The sequence below is a fragment of the Amblyraja radiata genome, chromosome 5, assembly GCF_010909765.2.
Source record: "Amblyraja radiata isolate CabotCenter1 chromosome 5, sAmbRad1.1.pri, whole genome shotgun sequence".
NCBI lineage: Eukaryota > Metazoa > Chordata > Chondrichthyes > Rajiformes > Rajidae > Amblyraja > Amblyraja radiata.
This window is the reverse complement of record NC_045960.1, coordinates 81,068,795-81,082,525: the sequence shown is the minus strand read 5'-3', so window position 1 is coordinate 81,082,525 and position 13,731 is coordinate 81,068,795. Positions and strand designations below refer to the sequence as shown.

Here is a 13,731-nt window from a genome sequence, read left to right as displayed (position 1 = left end):
TAAAACTAAATAAACATACTGTACCATTTCCCATTTACACCAAGCAGTATCCTCTTACCGGCACTTGGACTCTCTGAGCACGCGTTTCCTCTATTTTCTGTCTGATCTTATCTTTTCGGTATTCCTCATAAGCAAATGGATTTGTCATAGTTTTCACCTTTTAAATTACACAAATTCATGAATTAGCAACACCCTTTCGAAAATTGTATCAAAGTTTATATTTAAATACACCAATTCAACCTGGATTTAATCAAACTAAATTTTTTTTAAAGTTTACAACTCAAGTTATTTATATGTAGTAAAGGCACATATTCAGTGTTAGAAGAAAACAAAAGCAAGGGCAGTGCATTTAGAGAATCTTGAAACAAAAATTTAGGGACTCAATCCTAAAAACAACTTCCCCAGCATATTTGAATACCTTGTGATATAGTCGAATGTCCAAAAAGAATCCATGCATGTATGCCCGAAGTAGTGCGGTGCCGATAAGGTGATCAAGACCTACAGTAAAAAGTTACAGAATAGAACTCTTGTAATTTTTGTTAAAAGTATAATTAGATTAGATTAGATTATTTAATGACCACACAGTCAAGCTGGTGGAATTCAGGTTCAGTACAGGATGTTACAAGGTAGGCTGATTCCCGTCAAACATAACATAAAACACAACATCATACAATATACAGTACATGCACATGGCGTACACATTTTTTTGATAATTATTATTACTCTCCCAAAATATTTGTCTTTTTAATAAAATCTAGTAAGCATCTTCAATGTACTGATAAAATCACTGGATTTTCTTAATCCTCTTTCAAACCTCCAGGATAAACTGGATTTCCACTTCAATTTTGCAGGTCACTGGCTTAGTCTGGATTCTTATTTACTCAACGTGAACCACTGCCATTTATAACTATCCTCTGTTATGGTTTAGTTTGTTCTTGTTCAGGCTCAAAGATTATCTGCACTGATTTCCCGCTAACAGACTGTGTCCGGTGCAGACCGTATGGGTGTCAAACATCAACAATTTCTGATGCTAACAAATGAGGCACGTTGGCTGGTGTTTTTTTAGATAAAATTACTTCAAATTTCACCAGCATAGCCTGTGTTTTCCGTCAGAATACTTATCCACCATAGAGATTACATGCTTTACATTTGACCATTGGAGGTCTTTGGATCTTCACCCTATACCATAAAATCTAATGCATTGATAATGACGCTCACTTCCTTAATATCTTCAGGTCACTTGCTTTGGTAAAACCAGGCAATGCAAAACCTCAAGAGTGCATTAAAATCAAAAATAATTTTACTCAAATGCCATCCATTACCAAGATCCCTTACTACAATCTCTGCAGCATTAACCTTTAAACTCACCTCAACAGAACAATGATATTGCATTCGAAACCCTTATTTACCCAGCCCCTTTTCAGAGGCCTCATGTTCCTCACCATCCTCTTCCTTTTAACTACAAAGCATCTTAATTATACATTCTGCTGTAATAGAAGTATATACAGGCAGCCCCCAGGTTACTTCGCGGTGCTGCTCCTGAGAAATGTTAGTAAGCTGATTTTACCCGATGTCAGAAACATCTATTCTCTATAGTAAACGTTTTTGTAACACTTTATATTTGTTACAATTCTTCCATTTCATTGAATAATCACCATAACACTTCCTGTAAATAAACCAATGGAATATATTGTTTCTCGGCATTAATGAATAAGAAAAAACATTTTATTCATATTACTAGCTTGAAAAATGTTTCAAAAATGTACGGCAGAATTTGCATAAAGTTGTATTTCCGCAAGTCATATCATTTGTAACCCAGGAGTCCCCCCCGCATATCTTAGCCACATTGATCAGTATCAGCCATTGGTCTCCAAGCACATCTTTAATATCCTCACAATTGTCCTTTTCTTTAGGTTCCCCCACTGCTTAGCATCAAATGGCATTTTGTAACCTTCAACTTCAGCACTGCTGCTTTTACCTCTTTCCAGGCTTTATGGATTTTTGCTTCCTTACCCTTGTGGAAAAGACGTAATCATCTTTTCATCAAGCTCGTATTCAACCATCCTGTTATGATTCAAGACATTTCAATGGTTTTCCCTCCCAGTCCATGATCCTTCCATCAGTGAGGAATGTGGAGGAGTCACTGTGGTGGATGTTTATGTTAAAATGTATTTTGTGTGTTCCGTTGCTTTTTATTTGTATGACTGACTTGGCAAATGAAATTCCTCATATGTTGCAAAATATACTTAGCTAATAAAGTATTATTGTGATTGTATATGGGTCCATGCGTAGAGTATTCGAGTAAGTACATGTAGCTGGAGTACGTGGTGCACTTCACATATTAACCCTCAACCACTGAGGATACATGAGGATTCTCTTCTGTGACGTATTTCATATAATTATTTTATTCAAAATATCATATATATCTATACAAATCTGTATTTAGTTTACTTTAATTTTTTTTTTAATTTTCCATCTGGTAACTTGTGAGTGTACAGATTTAGAATTAGATATGAATGAATTAACCAGATTTTAATGAAATAAACATCAGCTTTTAAGTTTAAGACTGAAGGCCAAAGTCTCAATTACTTGTGAAATCCAGTCAGGGCTATTCAAAGATCTGAATGGATATTACAAAGCTTGATAAGGTTGCATGCTTTTTGGTGCAATTCATTTCTTAAATGAGTCATCCTGGTCAAATGAATCACTAATATAACTTACCTAGGTTTTCTAGATCCTTTTTGGTTACAAATTTATAATCATCATACATTGTAGATTCTGGGTTTTCTTCCAACTCCTCTGTCAAGTTATCCAGGAATGAACACCAACGAGGTGCAGGCCCCAAAGTCTATATTCCAATCAAAAACTAATGTTAATTGTTAAACAATAAATAGCAACGTTAAAAAAAGCTTTTGTTCTCATTATTAAAGCATAAAACCACTACATTAACGAGATAGGGAGGGTGAGAGGACAAGAGCAAAACAAAAACGACAGTTGTTTTTCCGAATTGCTCTTGGAAAAGTTGGAAATATTGTACTTACAGGAACATAGAATGTATTTATCTTGGGCGATTCATTAGCCAGAAAGAACATTCCTAAGAAAGTAAAATATGCAATTCATTAATTCAAGATATATCCAGGTAAATACAGTACAATTTTATTTTTTCCACAAAATAGCTTGCATAAATGATTGACGAACCCCTTCTGTATTGACGTTGCATTTTCTTAAACCTCCATCACATCAAAAATATAGATACAATGAGTCTACGACTATGTGTAATATACTTGCAGTTTAAAAAAGAACTTTATAATGGAAAAGCTTTACTTTAATAAACTCTTAATTTGATACAAGTTACTTGTATCTTTTAAGATAAAATACAACTTTATTTATCCCAGGAGGGAAATTGGTCTGCCAACATCAGTTTGAAGAAGCGTTTCGGCCCGAAACGTTGCCTATTTCCTTCGCTCCATAGATGCTGCTGTACCCGCTGAGTTTCTCCAGCACTTTTGTCTACCTTTGGTCTGCCAACAGTCATAAAACACAAGATACATAAAACACGAAATCAAAGTGACGAGTGGAAAGTTCAAGATTGGATATGTGCGAAGATTTGGGGGGGGGGGGGGGGTCAGTGTCTACCCCACTACAGAAGGGGGAGTTTAATAGCCACAGGGGAAAAAAGATATCCTGTGGCCATATGTGCTGCATCTTGGTATTACCAGACTGTTGCTGGTGCTCCTCAGGTTAACCAATGTGTCATGGAGGGGGTGAGCTGTATTGTCCAAGATGCTCTGCAGTTTGAGGAGCTTCCTCCCCACCAAGACCATCTCCAATGGATCTACCTCCACCCCCAGGACAGAGCCAGCCTTCCTGATGAGCTTGTTAATTCTGTTGGCATCCGCGGCCCTTGTCCTGCTACCCCAGCGCACGACAGCGAAGGATGGCACTGGCCACCACTAATTGATAGAACATCTGCAGCATCTTACTGCAGACTTTTAAAGAGCGGAGCCTCCTCCGAAAGTACAGACAGCTCTGTCCCTTCTTATACAGCACCTCAGCGTTCCTGGACCAGGGAACTTCCAAGGGAAGGCATTTGCTTTATATTTTATTGTTCATAGCACAATTCAGATGAGATAAGTGTGTCTTGGATCCAAGGAATACTAGAAGCCATCACTTTATATGTGAATAGGCGCAGATAAAACTTGCCATATTGTGATACAGAGAACAAAATGAAATATGCAAACGGAGAGATTGCCCAGAGTTTGGAAGCTTTAAGTATTTTTTATTGGACATAAAACTTGAAAGCCTAGTAGCTGCTGAGGAAAGTTTAAGTGTTTGAACATGTTTTAAATACTTATATAAAAAATAACAACATAGCTGATGTTTGGAGAATAGCAAACCCAAGTGGAAGGGAATATTCATTTTACTCATCAGTTCATAAAACTTATTTACGAATTGACTTTCTTATTGGATACAAAATTAATCCCGTATACGAATAAACCATCATATCATAATAGTATTATTTCTGATCATTCACCATTGACTTTTATACTTAAAATTGAGGGAATGCCGGGTATAAAACCTTTTTGGAGATTCAACGCACAAATATTAAATAACCCGCAGGGTTATGAGTATATAAAAGAACAAACAATTTTTTTTTTCGAAACAAATGACACGCCGGGTATTTCTGCACCGCTATTATGGGAAACCTTTAAGGCATACATTCGTGGCGTCATAATCTCTTACCAAAGTTTTCAAAATAAAGAAAATAGAAGAGAACTTCAGCAGATAGAACAGGAAATAAAATTACTAGAATTGGACAACGCAACTGACCCAACCATAGATAAACATAATAAGATGATTGATTTTTGATAGAATTTGATAGAATTTATTGCCACACAACCAGGGTCGGTGGAATTTTGGGTTGTCAGCAGCGGTACAATAATAAAGAACACACAACCACAATAAAAATGTAACACAAACATCCACCACAGCATTCATCACTGTGGTGGAAGGCACAGAACTGGGCCAGACCTCCTCCATTTTCCCCCGTGGTCGGGACCTCCTCCCTCCGCAGCCGTTGCTGCGGGCGTCCAGATGGTAAGGGACAAAGTCAAAGGTAAGGTAAGTCCAGGATCGGCTCTTCCCCACCGGAGACCGCGGCTTCAGGCTGGTGTAGGATGCAGGCCGGCGGTCGAAGATTTTAAGGTTCCCGCCGCGCCGCAGCCAGAAGCACCGCAGACCGCAGGGCCGGTGGTCGAAGCTCCCCTCCAGGGGTGATGGCAAGTCCATGCCGGACCCGCGGTAGAAGTTGGCCGCGGGCCGGCAGTGATGGCTTCTTCTTCCCCTGGGTTCCCCACGAGGGATCCCGGGCTGTAGACGCCGCGCCAGCTGGAGCTGTGCAGACCGCGGCTTCAGGCTGCCGGCTGCCCCGGGCCAGCGAAACGGAGCGCTTCCCTCCAGCGAGCCCCAGCGAGGGCTCACCCGCTCCACGCCGAGAGTCCACGCTGCGCCCGCTGCTGAAGCCCCGGGCGCGCCTCTGGGAAAGGCCGCGCCGATCCTTGCTGTTAGGCCACGGGGGAGGCGACCTGGAAAAAGTCGCCTCTCCGTGGAGGAGGCGGCCGAAACGGTTTCCCCCTTACCCCCCCACACCACCCCTCACACAAAACACACCGAGAAACATCAAAAACATACGTTAAAACATACACAGAACTGGGCCAGACCTCCTCCATTTCCCCCCGTGGTCGGGACCTCCTCCCTCCGCAGCCGTTGCTGCGGGCGTCCAGATGGTAAGGGACAAAGTCAAAGGTAAGGTAAGTCCAGGATCGGCTCTTCCCCACCGGAGACCGCGGCTTCAGGCTGGTGTAGGCCGCAGGCCGGCGGTCGAAGATTTTAAGGTTCCCGCCGCGCCGCAGCCAGAAGCACCGCAGACCGCAGGGCCGGTGGTCGAAGCTCCCCTCCAGGGGTGATGGCAAGTCCATGCCGGACCCGCGGTAGAAGTTGGCCGCGGGCCGGCAGTGATGGCTTCTTCTTCCCCCGGGTCCCCCACGAGGGATCCCGGGCTGTAGACGCCGCGCCAGCTGGAGCTGTGCAGACCGCGGCTGCAGGCTGCCCCGGGCCAGCGAAACGGAGCGCTTCCCTCCAGCGAGGGCTCACCCGCTCCACGCCGAGAGTCCACGCTGCGCCCGCTGCTGAAGCCCCGGGCGCGTCTCTGGGAAAGGCCGCGCCGATCCTTGCTGTTAGGCCACGGGGGAGGCGACCTGGAAAAAGTCGCCTCTCCATGGAGGAGGCGGCCAAAACGGTTTCCCCCTTACCCCCCCACACAACCCCCACACAAAACACACCGAGAAACATCAAAAACATACGTTAAAACATTTTTAAAGTTGAAAAAAAACCTAACACGCTGCTGACAGGCTGCTGCCACTGCAGCGCCCCCTACCTACCTTATAACCTTATTGAAATATAAAATCAATAGAATACTATCGGCAAGAGTAATAAGATTATTCCAAATTACAAAACAAGCACACTTCGAATTTGGGGATAAGCCACATAAATTACTTGCGAGGCAACTGAAGCAACAAGAAAAGGAAAAAACTATCACTAAAATTAAATCGGATAAGAGTGAGTTTCTAACACTGCCAAAGGATATTAATAAGAGGTTTGCCCAATTTTATCATAATTTATATACATCTAAAATAAATACAGATGTTAGTAAAATTACAAATTGTTTAGATAATTGCAATCTCCCAAAATTGGATAGTTTAGAACAAGAGGAATTAGGAGCACGGATTACTAGTGAAGAAATAAAACAAATAATAAACTCACTGAAAAATGGGAAGACCCCAGGACCAGATGGTTTTAGTAATGAATTTTATAAACGATTTCAGGAGTCAATTGTACCAAGATTACTCAATTTATACACGCAGGCTTATACCGAAAATAAACTACCAGAAACTCTAGCAGAATCAACAATAACGCTTATACCAAAAAAAGATAAAGATTTAGATGAACCGGGTTCTTATAGAGCTATTTCACTTCTAAATACGGATCAGAAAATTTTAGCAAAGATTCTAGCTAGAAGACTGAATAATTATATTAACAATTTAATAAATACGGATCAAACGGGATTTATACCCAAAAGACAATCATTTAATAATTTGAGAAGGCTTTTCAATATAATGTACTCTCACAATGAAGACAATGCAGAGAAGGCATTTGATCAGGTAGAATGGCAGTATTTATACAAGGTACTCCAAAAATTTAATACGGGAGAGAATTTTATTAGATGGGTTAAACTACTTTACAATAAACCTACGGCAAGAATATTAACTAACAATATGCTATCTCCAAAATTTTACTTATCAAGGGGTAATAGGCAGGGTTGTGCCTTATCACCATTGCTATTTGACCTTATGATAGAACCGCTGGCCGAAAGGATTAGAAATCACCCGAATATTCACGGATATAACACTACGGACTCAAAGAATAAAATTTCATTATACGCTGATGATATTCTTTTATATATTACTAATACACAAACGAGTATACCCACCTTATTAACACTAATTGAGGAATTCGGCTCTTTTTCAGGTTATGGAATAAATTGGAACAAAAGCGAAATTATGTCTTTAAAACCACAGGATTCGAGACACTTACTAAAATTCCCCTTCAAAATTGCAACAGAAAAATTCAAGTATCTGGGTATTCAAATTACGAGAAGACACAAATCATTATTTAGTGCCAATTTTATGCCACTATTAAATAAACTGAATGATATGATTAAATTTTGGAAAACGCTCCCGCTCTCATTGATAGGTAGAATTAACGCTATAAAAATGACTTTCTTACCACAATTAATATATTTGTTTCAAGCGATCCCAATATATATTCCAAAATACTTTTTCAAAAAACTAGATTCTACTATCACTAATTTTATATGGGATTACAGAGCACACAGAACTCAACGAAAGCATTTGTGTAAACCTAAAGAAGTTGGGGGTTTATCATTACCTAACTTCATGTATTACTACTGGGCAGTGCATATTGAGAACATAATGTACTGGTTGGATAGTTCCACTCAGCAGTTGGAGTGGATAAGAATGGAGAAAGAGGAGTGCTATCCGTACGATATAGGAACGATCTTGCTCTCACCGATAAAATTGAATAGTATAATATATAAGAAGAATCCAATTATTCCCAATACAATAAGAATTTGGAAACAAATAAAAGTATCCTTGAAATTAAATAATCTATCAGTACTAACCCCACTATTGAACAACCCCGCATTCAAACCATCTCTCATCGACAAAACATATCAACAATGGGATAGACTGGGGATTAGGAAAGTAGGAGATATGTATGAATTGGGCAAACTGTTATCATTTCAACATTTAAAATTAAAATTTAAACTGAAGGATAATCAATATTTTAAATATATACAGATATGTGACTTTATGAAGAAATATACACATAGATTTCAAACTATATTTTTAGACCCTTTAGAAGCAATGAATATTAAGGATGATTCACAAAAACTAATATACTTTTATAATAATATATTAAATAGAGAATTACCCTCAACAGAAGCACTAGAGAAGATTGGGAACATGAGCTAATGATAAAGATCTCGAAGGATAGATGGGTAAAGTATCTGATGAACACACATAATTGTTCCATTAATGCAAGACATAATTTAATTCAATTCAAATTATTACATTGACTATTTTATTCAAAAACGAGGTTGCATAAATTTTACCCAAACGTCTCTCCCAGATGCGATAAATGTTTGTTTCAAAACGCTAATATAACACATTCATTTTGTAGGATGTACAAAGTTGAATAAATTTTGGAGCGATATATTTACAAAGCTTTTCAAGTCAAGAATAGAACCTAAAACGGAATGGATTATATTTGGAATAATAGTAGAAGATATCAATTTAAATAAAGACCATTTTTAATTATGGGTTAATAATTGGAAAGAAATTGATACTTAAATTTTGGAAAATACAGCTATACCAACTGTTAAAATGTGGATTAGGAATATGATGGACATAGCACGCCTTGAAGAAATGAGACTCCGATTAATAGATAAATATGACCAATTCTTAAGGAGTTGGTCTCCTTTCATCGACTTTTTGGAATCATGTGATGCAGCGGTACATCGTAAAGATTGCTGATTTCAGTTCATGCCGTGGATAGATCTACATCTCCGAATAAAGATTTGAAAATTTCTCTTTTAAGGGGCCTTCTCTCCTATTTCTACTTTCCACTTTTATATACACACTTCACGTTTTTCTATTCTCTACCATCTATTTTTCCTCTTTTTCCCCTTTCCATTGTTTTCTTTTTCTTGTCTTGCTCACTTCCTTTTCAAAACATAAAACTAGAGGTTGTACATAGAATGGATTACGGCACGACATAGTTGGCACCTAAAATTAGGTTCCACTGTATTGTTTTGTACTGTATTAACTTCTAATAAAATAAACAAAAAAAAAACATGTTTTTTTAATACAAAAAGTGACTAGTTGAATGCAGAATTTTAGATATTGATATAGCTGTTCTTTTTTTATTACAACTCCTGAATAGAATCTTAAATAAAATGACTTGTTAAGAGCTCATGATGTTTTGTAAGCTTTTAAATGATTTGTGGAATATGTTGAGTTAGTGAATGGGAAAATGCATAAACCTTTTTTTTTTTTACATGGTTCGGCTTAGGAATTCCTGAATTGCCACCAGCATTTAAATTACTAGATTGTGCTAAATTGTCTTTATGGACAGCTATCTGGTCTAATTCAGTTCTCAAAAGGAGAAAATATCTAGTTTTACAATTACCCGGGCAAATAAAAAATTCCTCCAAGCTCGAAGGAACAAATGGGCCTTTCATCATCTCAAAAAAATACAAGATCCAATGATCACCAACATTCACAACATCTAAATGGCATGCATTATATAATACAAACTGTAAGGTCTGAGCAATTATTAAAGCATTGTAATGAGACTGGCTCTACTAACAGAAGACAATAAGACACGAATGAATGAATGGCAGGAATCTCCAAATGAAAAAAAGTCAGGAGCTACTTTAGATGCTTAAAGATCAAGACAAATGGCCCAGAGCAAGACCCAGGACTTTTAAAAAGAGACATGAATGAATTACTTCAGAGGAAGAGGATAGAGATAGCGTTGCATTTGCACACATTATGCTTGGTCACATGGAGTTTTAATCCTGTGATGTATGTATTAGTCACAGATTGTGTTAATTATACTGGTTTCATTCATGTACCTCAAATGCACGCCATTGGTGTATTAAAAAATATATAAGGCAGTGCTGAATCACAATAGAGCGAAACTGTACACCACAGGCCCTTCGGCCCACGATATCCATGTTGACCATGAAACAGTTTTAATTTAGTCCCAACCTCAACTACCTCGTCTGGCAGCTTGTTCCATACACCCACCACCCGTTGTGTGAAAAAGTTACCCTTCAGATTCCTATTAAATCTTTTCCCCTTCACCGTAAACCTATGTCCTCTGGTCCTCGATTCCCCTACTCTGGGCAAGACTGCATCTACCAGATCTATTCCTCTCATGATTTTCTACACATCTATAAGATCATCACTCAATCTCCTGCACTCCAAGGAATAGAGTCCTAGCCTACTCAACCTCTCCCTATAGCTCAGACCCTCTAGTCCTGGCCATATCCTTGTAAATCTTCACTGTACCCTTTCCAGCTTGACAACATAATTTCTATAACACGGTGCCCAGAACTGAACACAATACTCTAAATGCAGCCTCACCACCATCTTATACAACTGCAACATGACCTCCCAACTTCTATACACAATACTGATGAAGGCCAATGTTCCAAAAGCTTTTTTGATCACCCTATCTACCTGTGACACCACCTTCAAGGTGCCATGCACCTGTACTCCTAGATCTCTCTGCTCCACAATACTCCCCAGAGGCCTACCTTTCACTGTGTAGGTCCTGCCCAGGTTAGACTTCCCAAAATGTAACACCTCACATTTCTCTGTATTAAATTCCATCAACCATTCCTCAGCCCACCTGGCCAATCGTTCAAGATCCTGCTGCAATTTTTCACAACCATCTTCACCATCTGCAAGACCACCCACTTTTGTATCATCAGCAAACGTGCTAATCTTGCCATGTATGTTCTCTTACAAATCATTGATATAGATGACAAACAGTAACGGGCCCAGCACCGAACCCAGAGGCACATTACTAGTCACATGCCTCCAGTCAGAGAAGCAACCTTCCACCATCACCCTCTGCTTCCTTCCATGAAGCCAATTTTCTATCCATTCAACTATCTCTCCTTGGATCCCATGCGATCTAATCTTCCAGAGCAGCCAACCATGCAAAACCTTGTCGAATGCTTTGCTGAAGTCCATACATACAACATCTACAGCTCTGCCCTCAACGACTTTCTTGGTCACGTCTTCAGAAAACTCAGACAAGGAACTGCAGATGCTGGTTTACAAAAAAAGACGCAAAGTGCTGAAGTAACTCAGTGGGTCAGGCAGCATCTCTGGAGATTTGCCCAAGCTCTTTTATTGCTGATATTCTCCAATCCAGGCAATATCCTGATGAACCTCTTTTGCACCCTCTCGAAAGAATCGACATCCTTCCTGTAAAGCGACATCCAGATCTGCACATGATAGTCAAAACATGGCCGCACCTACTTTTCGACCCAATGCCTCGTCCGATAAAGGCAAATAAAGTGTATGCCTTGTTGGGGATTATTCAGGGGTTATAAAATGTCAAAGTAGCAGCCATTATTTCAAAATAAGAACCAATCTTCAGAACATTAATCTAATGTATAATGAAAGCAGAAATCAGTTTGAATTTCAAAGGACAACTTTGCAAACGGACAGGTTGTCTACAAAGACAACAGAATATGTTAATTGGGCATATATCAATCCAGAAATCTGTCATTTGGCCCATAAAACATGGCCTAGGCACACTTGTCTCACCTATCAATAATCAGTGCATTCAAGAAAGTCAGCTTTCAGACCATCCATTTGAATTGCTGCGTCCCAGCAAAGGTCTTTGAATATTCTGTGGCTGCTACAATATGCCCTAATTATCAATAAGTTACTTGTCTATACGCAAAATGTGAGAGTATATCCTTGGAAACATACGTTTTAAAACATATGTAAACTTGATGTACTTTGAATTTGGGAGATTCCACCAAGAGGAATGACAAATCACAGAAGTTATATGCATTGTAATAACATGCACAATGTTGATTATGCTATTTAATATATATGCAAACAGTTTGCTGCAAGATATCTGTGCAATCAATAAATCTATGAAAGGAAAAAGTGACACTTTGTGTGGCATATGAGAAGTACTTTTTTGAATTCAATTAATCTCGTTTATTCAGTCAGGACATTGTTCAGCCAATGAAGAAAATTAATGAAACCTGATGTTTTTCAAATGTCAATGGAATTCAGTACCAAGTATAAGAAAAAGAAAAATCATTTAAGTTTGACAATATGTCTATCCTCCTTAGAGTTCAAAAAAGCCTGATTAATAGTGATTAGCATCATGAGGTGCTTAAAAGTTAGTGAGATTAAAATCTTTAAGAAATACAGAATACTCCACTTTCTGACTGCAAGTGTTTATATTTGTGGGATTAAATAATTAAAGTATTTTCATCCTGCATTTCACCCATCTATGATTTTTGTATTCCTCTAATGTACAAGCAGGAGGACATGGTCAAGATAAGAAAATAAATGGATAGGGACTGAAATTGATACAACTGATTTATCAGATCTAAAAGTAGGCCGCTCATGCAGATAATTTACTTCAGGTAATTTATGTAGGCCGTTCTTGCAGACAATTTACTAGAAAGATCGGTGTTCTTACCCAATTAATGGGAATAATTCCAAAATACATTAATTTTCTCTGCAGAAGATACTGCACTCATTGTAAAGAGTATGAAAAATTTAGCAAGCAGGAAGGCTAAAATAATGGAAACCTTAACAGCATGTGTCATTACACGGCTTAAGAGAGTTCACCTCAACAGAATGAGTAATACAACGTCAAAGGTAATCAGCCAAGATAATAACTTAGCTCTTGTCAAACATGAACCAACTATAAAAGTATCTTTCTTCACAGAGCAGTTAGCCGAAAAGAATACGACTCTTTGTTCCTCAGATATTCATGTTTTTTTTTAATGCTTGAAATAAAGCATTTGTTCAGTAAAGGCTGTAGGAATGACTGAGAAATGTGAGGCTTCAGGTTGTTCAATTATTTTTCCCTCTTGGCACTAATTATAATAGGGTAAATCAACAGATTACAAAAGCTGAATTTCCACAGGATATATTTCATAAACATTTCTGAAATTACCTGAAACGCATGGAAGGAAATTTTGATTTATTACATTAACAACTCTAAGGTTTTTTGGCAAATAAAAAAGTAAACTATAATTTATGTTTCCATTCTTTGTGAAAGTGAGGATAGTTATTCTTCAAGAATGCATCTTGTGCTAATTTTAATTTTAGAGATACTGTGTGAAAACAAAACCTTTTGCCCACCGAGTTCTTGCTCATCTATACACTAGTTCTATCCTACACACCATGGGCAAAGAAGCCAATTAACCTATCAACCTGCACGTTTTTCTAGCGTGGGGGGAAACAAGAGGAAATCCACCTGGTCACAGGGAGAACGTGCAAACACCGTACAGACATCATCCATAGTCAGATCGAACCC

The 13,731-nt window shown here is 38.6% G+C and overlaps 1 protein-coding gene across 3 annotated transcripts in view; it reads right to left on the bottom strand.

Annotated features, from left to right (window-relative positions):
- The window catches only part of nol10 (nucleolar protein 10), a 58,281-nt gene that overhangs the window by 16,036 nt on the left and 28,514 nt on the right, over window positions 1-13,731 (bottom strand). For all 3 annotated transcript variants that reach the window (XR_004412062.1, XM_033021595.1, XM_033021596.1), the window contains exons 13-16: window positions 3,042-3,094; window positions 2,722-2,848; window positions 419-498; window positions 59-157 (exon numbers count right to left, since the gene is read on the bottom strand). Coding sequence is in view for 2 of the 3 variants with exons in the window: in XM_033021595.1 (XP_032877486.1) it covers window positions 59-157; window positions 419-498; window positions 2,722-2,848; window positions 3,042-3,094 (359 nt within the window). In the remaining variant the exon portion in view is untranslated. The remainder of the gene's footprint in view (window positions 1-58; window positions 158-418; window positions 499-2,721; window positions 2,849-3,041; window positions 3,095-13,731) is intronic.